The sequence below is a fragment of the Microplitis mediator genome, chromosome 11 (genome assembly GCF_029852145.1).
Source record: "Microplitis mediator isolate UGA2020A chromosome 11, iyMicMedi2.1, whole genome shotgun sequence".
Lineage (NCBI taxonomy): Eukaryota > Metazoa > Arthropoda > Insecta > Hymenoptera > Braconidae > Microplitis > Microplitis mediator.
In genome coordinates this window covers 5,862,213-5,882,366 of record NC_079979.1, presented here as the reverse complement: position 1 = coordinate 5,882,366, position 20,154 = coordinate 5,862,213, and the positions used below count along the sequence as shown (strand labels likewise).

Here is a 20,154-nt window from a genome sequence, read left to right as displayed (position 1 = left end):
CTTGGTGATACTGAGAGTTTGAGACGTCTTGCCAGTGAATGTGAGAACGTCTTCTTGACAATTCCATGAGAGACCCAAGATCTTTGAGATGTGGTCTGAGAATGAATGAGAATCTTCTGGACTGAGTGATGATGAAATTTTGCTGAACTGAGGGTGGTTGCTCTTCCATTTAGCTAGTGGAAAGCAACCTAAATTGCAAAGTGCTTCGACATTATTTGGAATGTCGTTGAGATCGCTGAGATTGTCGGCACCGCCGCCGATGTCGCCGACGTAGCTGCCCTTTTGAAAGGGTTCCACTGCTAGTGGATATTGAGACCCTTCGTCGATGAAAAGTTGTTTGAGAGCTCTGCCAGCAAGATATGGTGCTGGTCGAGTGCCATATGTGACGGTGTTGAGTTGATAAGCCACAGTGAGACCATTCTCTGTCCACAGGATGCGCTGATAGTCCCTGTCATCAGAGTGGATGAGAATTTGACGAAACATCTTAATAATGTCAGTCAAGAAGATGTATCTGTGACTTCTGAGGTACAGAAGTACATCACAGATCTTTGCTTGAAGGCTTGGGCCGATATGCAGATGATCATTGAGAGAGCTGGCTGATGATGTCTTGCTTGATCCATTGAACACGACCCTCAACTTCGTGGTTTCGCTGTCTTCGCAAACAACGCAATGATGAGGTAAATAATATACCTGAGAAGGTTCAGGCGATGTAGATGAGACTCGAGTCATGTGTCCAAGTGATTCATACTCGTTGAGAAAAGCAGTATATTGACCTTGAAGTTCTGGGTTTTGAGAAAGACGCTTCATGAGACGGTTGAGACAGCGCTGCGCAATATGACGAGATTCACCTAGCTTCTGATATGATGATTTGAATGGTAGACGGACGATGTATCGTCCTGATGCATCTCGAGAATGAGTTGATAGGAAGTGAGCTTGACACTCAGCTTCCTCGACGGTGAGAGTTTCGTTGCAGGACTCTGGAACTTCTTCAAGTTCCCAGAACTTGGTGAGAGAGTCGTGCAGTTGAGCATTTGAGATGATATGATGAGACAGGCTAGGTAAATGATGAGATTGTTCATGAACTGGGCCGAGAATTGCCCAGCCGAGCATGGTTTGCATAGCGATTGGTTCTGATGAACTTCCTGTTATGAGACCAGGTTGGATAATTTGACCGTAGAAATCTGCGCCGATGAGAAGGTCAATTTTGCCAGATTTGTGGAAATCTGGGTCAGCAAGTTCTAAATCTTGAATATGAGACCAAAGAGTGGATGATATTGAGACTGATGGAATCTGCGCTGTGATGTTTTTGAGAATATGTGCGTTGAGGTATGCGTGTTCTGATAAGATGGTAGACTGCAGTTTGAATGAGACCATGCCTGAGGTTTTCCCTGATGAGATATTGCCAACTCCTTGCAAAGGTATGTTGCATGGCTGAGAGATGAGACTGCAAGTGCGAACAGCAGCTTGAAAAATCAGAGTAAGTTCTGATCCAGGACCAATAAGAACTCTGATACGATGAGACGAACCTGATTGATGAGAGATGAGAGCATGTGCGGTTGCCAGCAGCACTGTCGGTCGAGATGTCACATGCTTGTGATCTGGAGCACGGCTGATGTCAGATCAGATGAAAGCTGCTGCGTGAGAAGAGCAAAATTGTTATTGCTGAGATGTTTGCTGCTGAGCTTCGGGATGAGAGGCAGGTGGTGATGAGACTTGCTGCGTTTCAGCAGCTGCTGCAGGTGGCTTCTTGGTAAGCCTTATGAGACGAGAGTAGTGCAGCATTGAGTGGTGAGGCTCGTCGCACTCCTTGCAGCGACGACGGCCCTTAGATTGCGGTTTTCGAAACTGTGGGCGCCAAGACAGTTTCGACAGAGATGAGAATATGCTGCTCACTGGAACCTTTCATCCGGAGACATTGCCTGGAATCTCGGGCATCCAACGATGAAATGATTGCCCTCACAGCAATGACAATAGTCTGACTTGAATGAGAGTGTGCTTTTAGGCAGTGCTGGATGAGACTGCGTGTGAGGTTGATGAGACTGAGACTGCCCTTGCTGAGATTGTTGAGCCTGAGGTGCTGTTGAAACGTGCACTTGAGCTGATGAGATGCGAGGTTTGGTACCCAGGTGGCTGCGTGAATCATGAGATGGCTTGCGTGGTGAGACACCACTCTCCATGGCTTCACGAGCTCTGGCGCGACCGGTGAGAAACCTACGAAGGTCCTCGTAGCTTGGGAACTCCGTTGACGTGCCCAAATGGACTTCCCAAGCTTCACGTAATGAGAGGTGCAGTTTCTGGACGATGAAGTGGACTAGAATCTGGTCCCAATGCTCGGTGGGCGATCCCAGAGCTTTGAGAGCTTGCACTGCCTTGTTGGCAGTGTTGATGATGGACTTGAGCTGCTTGGCAGAATTGCTGTCAGCTGGTCTAATGCTGAACAGCTTGTCCAGCTGCGCTGAGATGAGCAGACGCTTGTTGTCATACTGCTGTACGACGGCGTCCCAGGCAGATGCAAACGAGTCCCCAGTGACTCTTATATTTGCGATGAGACGGGCGGCATCACCCTCCAATGCCGATTTGAGATGATACATCTTCTCCACAGAAGTGAGAGATGTATTTTCACCGATGAGAGAAACAAACAAGTCGTGGAAATGTTTCCAGTCTTGATACTTGCCTGAGAATTTTGGCACAGGGATAGTAGGGACATTAAGCCTACTTCCAGCTGGCACGATGAGACTTGAGTTGGCTAAGGCACTACCTTATGAGGGCAGTGCTGCCTCCAACTCATGGATGCGGTGAAGCAGAGCATCTGGAGCTCCTTGGAACATCTTGAGGGCTTTTTTGGAAGGACCGTCGGTGAAATATTTGTGTTTGACCGTCACGTCGGTCTTCGACGAGAGTAATTTTTCGTGGTCTTCCGTGAACTTGTTCCAGTGCTCGGTGAGAAGGTCCAACTTTGCGTTGGCTGCACGCAATGAGAGTGATTCTATGATACCGGCTTCAGCGGATGCAGCAACAGAGGTGAAAATTGAGATGCGTTGCATCTGCAGAACAATTCTGTTAGGTACAGTAGCCATATCTGTAAATGAGATAAACGAGACACACAAAAAAAATAAAATGCTCAATTGAGAATATTAATGAGACGAGGAACGAACTGACAATAATGTTCCGCTCGATGATGAGACGCTGAGAACTGCTGCAGAGTAGACACGGGTGCGATGCTATGATGATACGCTGTTCTGAGATGAGAAATAATTTATACACTAGACACTTCACATTAATTAATTTAATCTGTTGTGTCCCTTAATTAATTTACACAAGTGCAGTACCACGTCCAGGGTACTCCGCGATGCACCTGTGTTGAAGTGAAGAATATAAACTGCACTGATTTCACTTAGTGTCACTGAGAATGTTTAATTGAAATAAATTTATTAAACCAATTCACACGATCCGGTTCGAAGGACCAAAAAATGTTTGAATAATTAATAAATAATTAATTACTAAGTGCGAGGATGAGAGGATCTGGTGTGTGTGAATTGGCGGGCAATGAATAAATTCATTTAACACTGATATTTTAATTAATAACCACTATCAATATTTTATTTACAACATATACACTTGTTGCTAATTATTTATAATGAGACTTGAGATTATATACTGTCATTAATGTTTATTTTATGAGAATTACACTCGCGATCAACACGTGGCCAAGATGGCGTCGAGGCGCGAAAAGTGCCGGTACACGAGGTGAGACTAATTAATGCAAAATTCTACTGAGATTAATAATGAGACTAAAAATAATGCAATAAATAATTACTATAAATTATTTTGAACAAAAAGCACTGAGAACTTTACTGAGAACGCAAAGGATTATGATATTACGAGACGATTTATGAGAGCACGAGGCGTCAGCCATGAAATCACTGTAACTATATAAGTGAGAGAGAGCGTTGGAAGAGTGAGAGAGACAGCGCATCCGTCTTCTTCATCCCCACTCTAGCGGTCCCTTAAATGAGAATGCGACTAGCGGAGCCGCCTATAGTGGATGACTGATCGGTAATGCCGGCGATAAGATATCGACGGTGAGAATAGAATAGCTGAGCGCGGGAGATTTGAACACACGTAATATCCAACGTGTACGTAAAGCAAATGTTAGAAATGATGATATTCCTGATGTTGCTGCTGCGAAGTCTTGTCAAGATTTGAATATTCCTGATGGGTTTTTCATAAATCAAAAAGGCGAAGACATGTTCTTTTATGATAGTGGACAGTGTAAAAATCGTATTTTGATATTAACTACTCAATCAAATTTGAATTGTCTCAATGAATCATCCCAATGGGCTGCTGATGGTACATTTTCATCTGTACCAGTAATGTTTAAGCAGCTATATACAATTCATGGATGGAAAAATATGAAAATGTTACCGTTAGTGTATATGTTATTGCCTATCAAAAAAGAACATCTCTATACTGAAGCGCTGACAATCTTGAAAAATCATATGCCTACTTTGAAGCCTACGAGAGTGATGCTTGACTTTGACAATGGTTCTTTGAATGCTTTTAAGACAATATTTCTAAATGCCGAAATTATTGGATGCTTATTTCATTATTTTCAATGCCTCTGCAGAAATATATAGTCAACTGGATTACAGCGCAAGTTTAACACTAATATTCGTTTTGCGTTGAATATACGCATGTTACTTGCTTTATCATTTGTTCCTATTGATGATGTTCGAAGTGCATTCGATCAACTTGTTGAAACGAAGTATTACAAAGATCATGAAGCCGAGTTGCATGGAATTCTTGATTATTTTGAGCGCACTTGGATAGGTGTATTGTCTAGGAGTGGCAAGTCACGATTAAAGCCGTACTTTGCATTAAGGCTATGGAATTATTATGAAGCTGTTATCAATGATTTGATTCGGAGTAATAATGCTGTTGAGGGATGGCACAACTCTTTTAATAAACAGGTCCGTGTTGCTCATGCCAGTTTCAATAAGTTTATTGATGTAATTAAATCAGAGCAGATAAAAACTGATGTATTTATTACGCAAGCTGACATTGGATTAGGCATTGCTAGTAAACGTAGACGTGAATATGTTGATTTGGATAATCGTTTAAAAAATACTGTATTATCATATGATCGTAATAAAATAATTAAATATTTACATGATATTGCGACAATTCTTATGTTGTAATTTGAAAGTTTTTTGAAAAGAATTTGATAAAATGTTTTATATTTGATATGTAAAAGTAATATTAATGATACGACTGTGATTATTAATTATTAACTAAGTTTGTTACAGAAAAAAATGTTTAATACTAGGTTTAATTCATGACTAAAAGTTAAATGTGATTTTCCAATACTAATATAATTGTAACGATGTAAAAAAATATGTTGGTTGAATATAATTAATATGTGGTGTTATCGTGTTGAACGATTATTTTGTCATTCGGTTATTTTGTCGTCAGTTATTTTGTCGCGGTTATTTAGTCGCGGTTATTTTGTCGCGGTTATTTTGTCGCGGTTATTTTGTCTTTGGTTGAACTGTTACGCAACCGATTAATTATATCCATCCGTATATGAATGACTGGGTCATCGCAACGCCAACTTTTAACATACATCTACAGACTCTGGGGATATTATTTCAAGTCTTCAGGGAAGTAGGATTGCATATAAAACGAGAAAAATGCTGTTTCTGCGTTGCCGAGATGAATTATTTGGGGTTCATTGTAAGAGGAAATGAATTATACCCAGATCCAGACAAGCTGAGCGCAATCAGAGATTACCCAGAACCACTTAATAAGAAACAACTCAGAAGGTTCTTGGGAATGGTAAATTGGTACAGAAGACACATGAAGATGGTAGCAAAAATTCAGAATCCACTCACGTCTATCACCAGTGAGAAATCAATTTGGACTTGGGGTCCTGAACAACAAGAGGCGTTCAAGCAGATGAAAGAATTACTACTGACTGCACCAGCTTTAACTGTACCAGACTATTATCTACCATTTGTATTATACACCGATGCCTGTGATACCGGGATTGGGGCTGTATTAACACAAAAAGCTCAAGACCGGGAGTACCACATCACTGCTATCAGCAGATCGTTGAATAAACATGAACGTAATTACACAACCACTGAGAAAGAATGCCTAGCAGTTATTTGGTCGTATCAAAAACTGAGGGGTCATTATGAAGAATATCCAGTAACGGTTGTCACCGATCATGCGAGCTTGAAATGGCTACAGAACATCAAGAATCCAAGAGGACGTCTAGGAAGATGGGTAGCAGAGTACTCACTTCGGACTATAACTATAGTTCATCGACCAGGTGTAAACAACGAGGCGGCTGATGCTCTCTCACGAGCATACGAGGGTGTTGAACCCGAGACAGAGAAGCTCAGTCGAGTCACCGACGTACATCTACAGTGATACACGAGGAAAGTCAAGGAGGTCAAGGCTACACCAGACCGATTTTCTCAATGGAAATATATAGACGACCTATATTACTATCGACCACGGCATCCGACACAGATATTTGAAGATGCGCCAGAGCATTGGAAACTCGTCGTTAAACCAGAGGCGCGCATGTCAATAATTCAGAATGCGCATGACGAACTAGTATCTGGACATGGAGGCATAACCAAAACATACCACCACGTATCAAGTCACTATTATTGGCCGAATATGTACCACGACGTTTTAAACTATGTAAATAATTGCGAAGTCTGCAAGATCCACAAACCAGACACTAATCCACCGTAAGTAGCACCAGGACACAGACCAATAACTGAATTATGGGAGAGTGTATCAGTTGATACTGTTGGACCATTGCCAAGATCACAGCACCAGAAAACTCATCTCATCGTCTTGTGTGACATGTACTCAAGATACCTAGAAGTTCAGCCAATATCAGAACCAACAGGTAATAAAATAGTGTTTTTCTTGAGAGCCGTATTCAACCGATGGGGTTACCCAAGAGTTGTGGTTACCGATAACGGCACAGAATTTGTGAACAAGATTGTTGCAGAATATTTGCAAGACCACCAGATTATACACGAACTAACGCCGACATATCATCCGCAGGCCAAGCCTGGGGAAGAGTAAATCGAAATTTAAAATCACTAATCCGTACTTTTCTTTCAGATAAACATTCCAAATGGGACCAAAATTTACCTGAACTTGTATATGCTTATAATACATCTGTTCACAGCTCGCTGACCGTCAGCCTCGCATATATAAATTTTGGCAGAGATCCGAGATATTTAGATCTACATCGGGGTGGAAAAGTACTGACCGAGTTAAATAAAACTGATAATCGCAATACCGTATTATCATTAATTGATGAACTTCGACATTATATCGAGTCATTTATGATAAAAGCTCAGAATCGTCAGGATGAATTATTACCTGACCCAAATATCGATATTGTCATCGGGGCTGAGGTATATATCAGAAATAAACAGTTAAGTAAAAAGGTTGATGGATTCGCAGGTAAGCTTGCACCTCCACGCAAAGGTCCGTATTATGTACACAGTTTTTACTCTAACAGTTTAGTAAATGTTTGCGATAAAAATAATATATTAATCGGTACATTTAGTATTAATGATCTTAAAATTCCGCGTCGGTCAAACCGAAATAAACCAGAGTCGGATGATGAGTCGTTAGTTCGACAAAATAATAAAATTGAATAAATTATTGTAAAGTGCAATTAAAATAACTCTAACACTAGTACGTTGCTCAGGCTAATCAATTATATTCTTTTAGTATGAATTCGTTGGGGAGCCTGATCCAGACTTCATCAGTCTCTCGACCAGGAGAAGAAGCAAACCGGCAACTACTGCGAAACTAGCGGTTCCACGGTAGAATTGGCGATAGGAATTCCCATTGGCTTAATCCAGCATTCGCTACGGCAGCTGGATATTTAAATTTCAAGATCACTGTGTCAATGAATGTTACATTGTTATCTGGATTTCATCGACGGAATAGCAACGTGTTGTTATACGAAGAGAAAGATTCCGTACTGGTCATCCCAGAAAAACCAGTAACTGCACCAGTGAAATTACCAGAGATGCCAATTTCATCTATTGCAGTACCATGTCAAATTGGTGTCGGTCAAGCATCACAATTGCTTGAGATAAATTTGAGACGCATCATATCCAAATCAGAGCGGCAGGCAGCAGTAGATAAAATTGCTCAAGACATAGTGCCAAAATCAAGGAGAACGATGGCTACGCAAACCATCGAGATCAGGCTTGCACCGGTCCCAGAACCAGGATGTCTAAAGTGCAAAGAAAAGGGGCATTCATTTGACAAGTGTCCAAATGAACTACGAGGGAACGGCTACTGTACTAACTGCAGACGATTGGGACACACCAACAACACGTGCCCATATCATGCCTGGAACAGTGAAGGGTACAGAGCAATGAAGCGGTACTGCCATCACTGTTCAACGCAGTATCCGTTTATGAATGATTCATGTCAAACCTGCAGGGTACGGGTACAAATGAGCAAGGCATCGAGGGGTGCGTATTTAACGTTACCTCCGTAATAAACCAGACTATGACCAGAGTTTATGTGGATTCAAGAAAGTTCAAGAAGTACTCAACAGAAACAGTGTGATATTAACAATAGTGATTTTTATATATACCGGTTTTTTGTTCAATTATTATTTTTATTTTTATTTTTTGGTTTATATACAATTATTATTTGAAACTTTCATTCACATAAGTCTAAAATTACCGATCTAGACAAACGTGAGTTAATTATAAACAGTTTTGTTGACCACGTATTTAACTTACCAGACAGTGACATATCAGGATCTGTAATAGTTTTTATTTTTTGTTTATTATATGTTTATTTTTTATTTTTATTATTGTGTCTACAAATCAGAAAAAAGGTACCTGAATGTCGAGTAAGGGACATTGATGAGTCCATACAGAACTGATACCAGTATTTATTTTGTATTGTTTTTTACTAATATTTATAATATTTATATTGATACTCACTATATGTAATGAAATAGTATATAAAATAATTTTTCATTTTTTGGGTGAGATACCTGCTAATAATTTGTAAAGCAGTATCTCAGTATTTTGGCCACAGAGTGAATGTGATATTATTGTAATGAATGAATGGATATGCTGTTGTCGGCGCTGAAACATCGGTTTAACTTCAACCCTGTTATCATAATAAGTCATTGATACTACCTGGGTTAAAGTTAAGGAGGGTGGTGTTACGAAGTTGCTTCGTGCGCCTCCGCCATCACGTAACCTCAGGTAATATCACGTGGGACGGTGCGTCGGCACGTTTACATAAAGGAGCGCGGTCAATCAGTTTTTCAGTTTTGGAATTAGTTTTCGACGTAGCTGTCTAGAATCCTTGTAATATTCTAGCCGGTCTAAATCAGGCTAAACCAGTCAATCCAGCAGTGCTGCATTACATTTAGTTAATCACCAATAAAGTTAACATTAAGTTCAACTTTATCTCAGATTGACCCAATTTACATTTAGTTAAATTGAGAAAGCTCCCGTTATTAATTACGGTTATTAATTAATTTAACCGGTTTGTGTGTGTGAAGTGGCATTAATTAAGCCTTTTCTTTAATAAAGTCTTAATCAATATTATATATACCAGTGTTGAGTGAATTCATCCTGTTATCCTGCCCACCTTTATCGATAAGGCATCATAAGCACATACTTATCCAGTTTACGATCCAGAAGGGGTATCCAGAAGGATCAAGCCAGTCCAAGGTCATCAGGGACATCACCATCGCTCCGAACTACAGTCTAGGCTAAGTCCTAGTGTTAGTTTAGATTTGTGAGGCCAGTTCGGGTATTTACTATAAAACAAAATAAAATAAGAGTCTTATTGGGTCTGAGTAGCTAGGGTAACCCACGAAAAGGCTATTAAAACATCTCGTACAGTTTTGAACGGCAACCCACCGATTCAGTCAATGTATCGATAAATGTGTGGGAAAATGTGGAGGATAATTTGTGCGAAAATATGTGGGATAATGTGTGGGATGATGTATGTTCGAATGTATTGGATAATCTGTGCGAAAACGTGTGAGAAAATGTGTGGGATAGTGTGTAGATAATGTATGATCGAATGTGTGAGAAAATGTGTAGAATAACGTCTGTTCGAATGTGTAGGAAATCGTGTTCGATAATGTGTAGGAAAATGTGTGGGGCAATGTGTGGAATAACGTATGTTCGAATTGTGGGAAAATGTGTGGGGCAATGTGTGGAATAACGTATGTTCGAATTGTGGGAAAATGTGTGGGATAATGTATGTTCGAAAGTGTGGGAAAATGTGTGGCATATTGTGTGGAAAAATGTGTGGGATAATGTTTGCCTGCATGTGTGGGATAATGTATGTTTGAATATGTTGGGAAATGTTCACGAAATTGTGTGGGATAGTGTATGTCTGAATGTGGTGGATAATGTATGTTCTAATGTGTGGAATAATTTATGCGAAAATGTCTGGGATAATGTGTGAAAAAATGTGTGGAATCATGTATATTCGCATTTATTGGATAATGTGTGCGCAAATGTGTGGGAAAACGTGTGGGAAAATTTATGGGATAATGTATGTTAAAATGGGTGGGAAAATGTGTAGGATAACGTATGTTCAAATGTGTGGGATACTGTTTGTCTGAATGTGTGGGATAATGTATGTTCGAATGTGTTGAAAAATGTGTGAGATAATGTATGTTCGAATGTGTGGGTTAATGTGTGGGATAATGTATAATAGAATGTGTGGGGAAATGAGTGGGATAATGTTTGTCTGAATGTGTCAGATAATGTATGTTGAAATGTGTGGGAAAATGTGCGGGAAATTGTGTGAAATAGTGTGTTGGAAAGTGTGTGGGATAATGTGTAGGAAAATGTGAGGGAAAATGTGTGTAAAAATGTTTTAGATAATGTATGTTCGAATGTGTGGGAGAATGTGTTGGATAATGTGTGTGAAAAGGTGTAGGATAATCTATGTTTGAATCTGTGGGAAAATGTTTGGGAAATTGAGTGGGATAATGTGTCGGATAATGTATGTTTGAGTGTGTGAAAAAATGTGTGGAAAAATGTCCGGGAAATTGTGGGGATAGTGTATGCCTGATTCCGTTGGATAATGTTTGGGAAAATGTGTGGGATAATGTGTGGAACAATGTGTGGGAAAATGTATGTTTGATTGTGTGGAAGAATGTCCGAGAAATTGTGTGGGATAGCGTATGCCGGAATGTGTTGGATAATGTGTGGGAAAATTTGCAGGATAATGCGTAGGATAATGTGTGGAAAATTGTGTGGAGTAATGTGTAGGAACATGTGTGGAATAATGTATGTTCGAATGTGTGGGAAAATGTGTGGGAAAATATGTAGGATGTGTTGGATAATGTGTGGGATAATGTATGTTCTAATGTGTGGGATAATTTGTGCGAAAATGTGTGGGATACTGTGTGAGAAAATGTGTGGGATAATGTGTGGGATCATGTATGTTCGAATGTGTGAAATAATGTGTGCGCGAATGTGTGGGAAAACGTGTAGGAAAATGTTTGGGATAATGTATGTTCGAATAGGTGGGAAAATGTGTAGGATAACGTATGTTCGAATATGTGGGAAATTTCGTGGGATAATGTTTGTCTGAATGTGTGGGATAATGTACGTTTGAATGTGTCGGAAAATGTGCGGGAATTCGTGAGCGATAGTGTGTTAGAAAGTGTGTAGGATAATGTGTGGGACAATTTGTCTGAATGTGTGGGATAATGTTTGTCTGAATGTCCGGGATAATGCGTGGCATAATGTGTGGCTGAATGTGTGGGAAAACGTGGAGTATACAGTATGTTCGAATGTATGGGACAATGTTTGTCCGAATTCTGTGGGATGATGTATGTCTGAATGTGTCAGATATTGTGTCGGAAAATGTGTGGGGAAATGTGTGGGATAATGTGTAGGAAATTGTGTGAGAAAATGTGTGGAATACTGTTTGTCTGAATGTGTGGGATAATGTATGTCTGAATGGGTGGCTAAATGTGTGGGATAATGTATGTCTGAATGTGTGGATAAATGTGTTGCTGAATGAGTGGGAATATGTGACGGATAATTATTATTCAATTGACACAAATTTTTTTTTATACGTTCAGGATGCCAGAATTTCATTTCGATTCATGTTGCGGATTCCTTCTCTTTTATTGAACTATTCTGTCCGATTCAATCGTTTGAATTTATTATTTTCGAATTACTATTATTTTTCATGGCAGGTTCTTCTTTTAGCTCCGAGCATAACCATTTTTTTGTTTTTCTTTGCAGGATTTCGAATAATTATTCTGAATCATGAAATTAGCTGCTCCATTCTTTGAAGTCACGACTTATGAATTTTTAAATTTTACGATTTTCATTTCTTTCTCTAGTCCTTTTTAAACGCGCAAAAGTTTCGACAACATTTATGAGAATCCACAGGAAACTATTTAGGAATGTATAGATTAACATAAAAATCCATGAGAATCAATGCAGAAAAGTATAGATTAATATACACAACCATATAATAGTAAACTATAGACATCGAAATTTCTATTTAGGAAATTTTTATGGAAACTATGGATACCTGGATTCCTATGTAGAAAATCCACATAGGAAACTATGCTTGGAAAGAAATGAACAATATAAATTGAGTATGACAAGTAATATAATGATAAAGTGATCAGTAAAACCATTATTCTAAACAGTAAGTTTTTCATTTATGATAAAAACGTGAATAATTACAGAATAAATATGAAAATTTATTGTCTATGTGAGAAAAAATATTATTCGACTGTTAAAATTCCCCATATTGACAACCGGGTTCCAGGTTATAATTACAAATAGTCATTTTAAAGTTTATTTTTCTTTCATGTGACTAACTGGATTCTCATACGAGAAATACCTGAAAAATCTTGAATATCTGGATACACATATAGATATAAGAACCTATACTCAATCCTTACATGGATTTGGTATGGTGTAAATTCTCATAGAAACCATGTCAAATCTATAAAGGGCTTTATGTCGAATTTATAAAAAATACCGTATAGAAACCCACGTAGGAATCAGGGTTGAATTCTTATATGGGCCTTTTTTCATAAGGTTCCAATGACATTTTAAATAACCGGAAATAAATTGTAAAATAAATTAATAAAATTCATAACTAGATAAAGTTGTAATTTATAACGAGATTAACCTATGTAACATTAATCTTTTTCAATTCTTGAGCAAGTCTCCTCTCATGATCGATAGGTGCTAGAGTCTTTATCTATGTATGCGTTTTGCTGCAGAAACTAATGACCAGATTTAAATTGCAAGCCTTACACAAGAAATTCGGGCCAGATTATAACTCAATTCCGCAGGAAAGCTATGGTCAAAAATAGTAGCGTATGGCTTGCTCTAGATATTTTTAAAACTCCAAATTAACCTTGAGCCTTAAACAGATTTTGAGCAAGCTATGCGTAAGTACCTACTGTAAGTTATACTGGTACAAAAAATACGTCAGACACTGTTTCATTGCACGTGTTCAAGATATCTTTAATTTTCCTGTGTACGATACCATGAGCAAGACACACACAGATCTTGTGAAAGACATAGCTAAGAGTCTTGCTCAAGATACTCACTCCAGATACTTGCTCAAACACGTGTTACTAGGGTGAAGTTGATAACGGGTAGCACGGTAATCGATTGTAATAATTTTTTATCATAATAATTAATGCTAATAAAAAATTTCGAGACCTTTCTGGCGGTTTTGAATCACCCTGGAAACACTCTGGGAACAGGGTGGTTATACGGTGGGCTTTTTTTCATTTTATCACCGTGGAATCAGGGTGGGTACACGGTATACCCACCGCGATTCCACGTACCTCGCGTAATCACCGTGTATACACCATGTATACATCGTGGAATCAGGGTGGGTACACCGTGTAACCACCGTGGAGTCACGGTGGTTACATGGTGTACCCACCCTGATTCCACGATGTATACATGGTGTATACACGGTGATTAAATGGCACAAACCCACCGTGTAACCACCCTGGATCCACCGTGATTCCACCCTGTTTCCACTCCCAGGGTGTTTCCAGGCTGTTTCCAGGGTGATTCAAAACCGCCAGGGTACAGCTGTAGAACCTTGTTGTGATTATTTTTACGATTTCTAGAAAAAGAAGAAACACCTACAAGATAATTATCGTATGCAATGTAAAAAGCCTGGGTAACTCCCATACAGACGGCATAGTATGCAGCTTAATCAAGTATTAAAAAGCAATTATTAATTTCTGAAATTAATATCAACTCGCATGAGACCCGACTTTTATGATTATTCTATTATATATATAAAAAAAAACCGTCTACATAATTAAATTTCGCTGCTCGTATGAGGCAGCTGGGTAAGTCTCACACGGGTGGCACGATATACAGCTTATATATTCAAGTATTTAATTGCAATTCCTATAATTAAAACTTAAGTCTCATTAGACCCGATTTATATAATTGTTAATTTTTATTTATTTATTAAAATTCATCAAAATATTAGAAAAAATAATCGAAGGAATAAGTAACTCAGCTGATATTATAGCTTATCGAATGAACTTTAAGATTAAAAGTGAGATATAAAATATAGTCATTGGCTACGAGCGGCAGAGAATAGGGAGTACTGGTCTTCTCTGGAGGAGGCCTTAACCTTTCATGGAGAGGGTTCTTGCTAAAAAACAGTTTTTCAATATAATTTAAAGTTAATGTTGCAATTGACATAACATAGTAACAATATTTAATGTAATAAACAATAATTAATTTTACTTATATATTTTAAATGAAATTAAAAAAAAAAAAAAAAAAAAAAAAATTGAATGGATTAGAATATAATATTAATACAATCTAATTATTTGATAATCACAATCACATTAATTTTTAATTTAATTTTGTATGCACTTTTAACTTAAATTTGTATGCACATTTGTTAATGAAATTGTAATATGAAATGCAAGAAATAAAAGGCTTTTTATTTTATTTTATTTATTTATTATAAAATATAGTGCTTGGCAAAGACGTAAAAAAGGCGATTTCAGACTTCAGGTGATGTCAGCTCTTACTCCAAATCGAGCACTTCACCCTCGTCTGTAATCAGTTTCTTTTATTTATTACCACGCTATATATTAATCTTAGAATACACTTTTAGAAATTATCTCAAAAAAAAACTTACGCTGACTGCAAAGGTCATAAATAACATTTCGAACATCGTTCTTCACTGATTCGTCAACTTCACGCTTGCCTTTTTTCCTGGAGTATCGAATCCCTCTCCAGTGGATTCAATTTTTACGTATTTCGTGACTGACTCTATTTCTGAAAAAAAAAAAAAAAAAAAAAATTCTATAAAACGTGAATATTCATTGAAACAAGCATTGCCCTAATAATCATCAGACCAGTTTTTTCCATTATTTTATTTATTAAATAATTCGTAAAGTTTAAATAATTACCTAGCTTGATTGAGTGGAATGATCGGTCCCTTGTTTATGGAATCTTCCTTCATAAACTTGTAGACTCAACAAATACAAGTTGCATTTGTGGATTAAAACTTCTTCCGGTTTTATTTGTCGTCTCCGTGGTCCACTTCTTAATTTTTCGAGGCTGCTTCGGGAACAAACCTGGCTTTCTTCGCTTCATAATTTAAAACCTAGTTGAAGAAAAGTAAGAAAATTAAACACCGCAATCGAAAATGAAAGGATAAAAAAAAAGGATAAAAAAAGGATATTGTAGAGATTGATGAGTCGCTGCCGGGTTCAAAACTTTTGGAATCTGTGAAACAATGACAATTCAATAACTAAAAAATAGAAAAATTTATAAGATTTATATTTAAAAAGTAAAACTGTTTTCATTATCGTACTTAATTAAACAATATCCTTAAAGTCAACAATATTCCTAGAAGAATAAAAATGACGTCCCAACAAAGACTGTGACGAAAATTACAATTTCGTAGAAATCTCTGTCAATAAAATCACAATAATTGATTTTAATTTATATTGAAACAATATGAAATAAAAAACGCAAGAGAAAATGTTAATTGTGTTACGTCCCAGCCTGTATGGCAGATGACGTAAGCTTTTACTTCCTTAATTACCGACCTGAAATCTAACTCATTATATCGAATATCGATAATCTAGTAATTCCAATAATATTTGATTAATCATATAAAATAATATAATATAATAATAGAATAATATTATTTAAGACATTTGAACGTTAAAGATATGAGTAATAGTTGATAAACTTATTTTTCTATATTTTATCAAATATAAATAAGCGCTGACGCCTCGAGTTAATCTTCGAGACGTGCAGCTGCACAAATATCTATTTTGTTTAAGATAGCTTTTGTTAATAGATAAGTTACTCATTTGTTAGTAACAAAAGTGGAGATATCGTGAGAACTGATTATTTTCAATAAATATTAGAATGGATCATTCGAGAACATGCGTTATCTTGAATGACCCCTCCATATGACTCGATGCGCGGGTCTGATGCCCAAACGTATTGGTAAGAGTTACTCTAGTTTTTCTCGATCAAGAGAAGTCAGTCTGAGATATAGAATCATAGAGAGCAGTCAGGCTCAATATTAAAACCTCAACTTCCTTCTCACATTCTCGAAGCTATTGTTAAGAATAACTTAACAATATTATAACACCAGAATCGTACGTTTCACAAATTCTCCAACTATCTCTTTATTCATTGAATAAAACAGATCCAGATAATATATTTAATAACATATAAATATAACCAGTTTATTTCAACCACCAAATGGTGGCTGTTCAACCCATACTTAATTATTATTTATAATTATATGTAAGTTTCCATCACGTCCAATTTAAATCGACCGCTCAACAACGCCAGTGCCAAAACATCAACCAGGACGTAACAACTTATATATAATTAAAATTGGTGGCAGCGGTGGGATTCGAACAGCCCCCGAATAGACTGGTCAAATCTCAAAAATCTGAAAATTTTTTTTAAACAAAAAAATTGACATCAAGCTATCAAAGTGAAATTATATCGACAAAAAAAGTAAACTTGTGAAACAAAAGTGAAAAATTAAGTGAGAATTGAAGTGAGTAAAATTAATAATAATAAAAATTCAAATAAACGAAATTAAAATTTTACAAATAATTAAAAGAAAATCATAAAAAATGAATAAAATAATAATATCAAATATTTAAATTAAAAATTCGGAAATTTTTTTTCAATTTCCGAGATCTGAAATTTAATTTTTTGTCGCTCTCATAAAATAATAAATGAAGAGATAAAAATCAATTGAAACAAAAATTACAAATTAAAAATTAAAGACAAGGTAAAATTTTTAATGAGTGAAGTTAGTGAATAATAAAAAAAAATTTATTACCGAAATTAAAAATAAAACTTTAAGACAATATCCAAAGAGAATATTCAGGTCGAATAAGCAGAGAATCTGAAAAATTGTTTTTTTTGCTGATTCAACTAAATTACCATCATCATTCACGGCTTCCGACGGACAGTTCAACACCAATAAGTGCTGAGAAATCTATACCATCGTGTTACCTGCTGACCTTCACCATCAACCTTCCGACGGCAACGAAGATCTTCACATCAACCATAATTTATTTTTTACAATCATCTAAGTAGTAAGTCGATTTATCGATATCATTCAATTTTGTAAATTTTTTTTTTGCGTTATATAAATTTAAAAAACATAAATTCATAAAAATGTCTAAAATAGAAGCTATGGAAGTTTCTCTCACAGAAGCAAAAGTTACAATAGAAACATTAGTGAATGAAATTCAAAAATTGAGATCAGATCATGAACAAATAAAAGATACTTTTAATGAAAATTTGGAAACTGAACTAGCGCGACGCGTACGAGAGGAAATGAATAAAACGAACACCACAAATTTAGATTCACAATCAACAATAAATCCTATCAGAACCCAAAATAATGATAATATCAATAAAATTGATTGTAAAGATTTTCTAAAAACTAGCCCAGACTTTGACGGTACAAAAGACGGTTATCCAATAGAGTCATTTACAAAAGCGTGCAGAAATGTTAAGGAAATTTTAAAAAACGATATTAACGAAGAATTTCTAGTCAAATTATTACAGACAAAATGTAAAGGCGAACCTTTAAAAAGAGTTAGTACCATGGACCTGACAAATATCGACGACTTTATTTTATTTTTAAATTTACACTTTAGACAAAGTAAAGAAATCTCACTATGGATGAGAGAATTTGATAACTTTCAACAATACCCAAACGAACGCGTCAGAGACTTCAACTATAGAATAAGCCAACATTTGCGAAATACATTGTCAGAAATTGCATATACTGACGGGGAAAATAAAACAGAAAAGGCTACGCTAGCTAAAGAAACCGCTATTCGTTCATTCATATCAGGGTTACACCCAAAATTTGCTATTTTTGTACAAGAAGATAAATACTCAAACCTCGATTGCGCGACAAAATCAGCCGAAAAAGTAGAAAAACAACTACAGCAAATGTGAAATGTCGATGATTTTTTCAATATATATGATTCTCGAACACAAAGTTAAGATTACCATCACGACTTAACCCAGAACATTCGTAATTCGAATAATGATCATAAAAATCCAAATCAATTTCAAAAAAATCATCAAAACTATTTTGAAAAATCGAGACAAGATAAATGTCAAAATCAAAGAAATTTTAATTAAAATACTAGATTTTGTAATTTCTGCAAAAGGAATAATCATAATATCGGGGAATGCAGAAATTTAATGCAAAGGAAAAATATTGAATCTAATTAAACTATAAACAAAAATATTTTTCGATGTGATTATTGTAAAATGAACGGTCATTTAATGAATAATTGCAGAAAAAAAATGTATGACGAAAGACATCATGACAGACTAGACTCAAAACCGAGTACAAGTACGGGAAACGCAAACCCGTTCCCTCGAGTCGGCGCTCCGATGGAAAACGTATCAGCTCAGCGCCAAATATCGAACAAAAATTAAGAATACCAACGCGAACTTATGTCGTAGGTGCTCTGTCAATAGATTACAAACCTACGTCTATCATGCTCAAATCTAAAGATATTATATCGAGTTACGGAAAAATTGTAATTAACACGGGATGTAGTTTAAATTTAATAAAATACGGCGAAGTAAAATATAAAAATTTAATTGATGATTCTTATTGCTATAAACTAAATGGAGTATCTGAAGCCATTACTTTAGGTAGAACTAAAATGCAAATTTTTAATGAAACTACATACTTTCATGTCGTCCCAGATGAATATTCTTTAGATTATAGTGAAATACTCGGTATGGAATTTTTACGCGAACATGGCGGAATAATTAACTTAGTAGAAAATACTATAACTTTTAAACATTTAAATAATTTAGAATTATCATTCACGGAGAGAGAATATTTCGTTTTAGAAGCTCGAACAAAAACAGCAATGTTTGTTCGAGTCGACAGTAAACTCAAAGAGGGTTATACACCTCGTATAGAATTTGGAGACGGTATTTTCGCAGGCGAAGCTTTAGTTAGGAATAATAATGGTATTGCTTATTTGTACGCGATTAATACTCTTATAACGTTCACTACTATTTCACACTACCCACGGCGGAGTGTGGTTAGTGTCAAATAGGCGTTATGGCCCACCGATGGTAAAAACTGAAAATAAAAATAATAAACAGAAAAACAAAACCAAAAATGTCCTTTGGAGATGCCCACGATCCCACTGGACACTCAGCTCTTCTCAGGCTGGGTTAGAAATCCGAATTGGGCGCCAGTTCGTGTACCCCACGAACAAAATAACAAATAAACAATAAAATAAGAAAATGAAATGAAAAATGAAAAAATAAAATATAATCAGAGAGCAGTATGCAGGTATTGGAAAAGGAAAGCAAGAAAGAGATAGTTTGCAATAAATAAATAATAATAAATTTTAATTATATCCCGGGTTGGTAGCCATTTACCCGATATATTTTAATTTATAATTATTCAGCGGTATATAAATAATAAAACAATAATAATAAAAAAAATAATAATAATCACTTCACAATATAAATGTACTGACCGTAGTCAAATAACGCAAAAACAATAAATATAATTTGTCTGACTATCACTCGC

At 36.4% G+C, this 20,154-nt stretch overlaps 1 protein-coding gene across 1 annotated transcript; it reads left to right on the top strand.

Annotated features, from left to right (window-relative positions):
* Positions 1-4,694: 4,694 nt before the first annotated feature.
* Positions 4,695-5,198, top strand: LOC130677765 (uncharacterized). The gene has a single exon (XM_057484621.1). It carries the CDS (start codon positions 4,695-4,697, stop codon positions 5,196-5,198), a length of 504 nt encoding a protein of 167 aa, XP_057340604.1.
* The last annotated feature ends 14,956 nt before the right edge of the window (positions 5,199-20,154 follow it).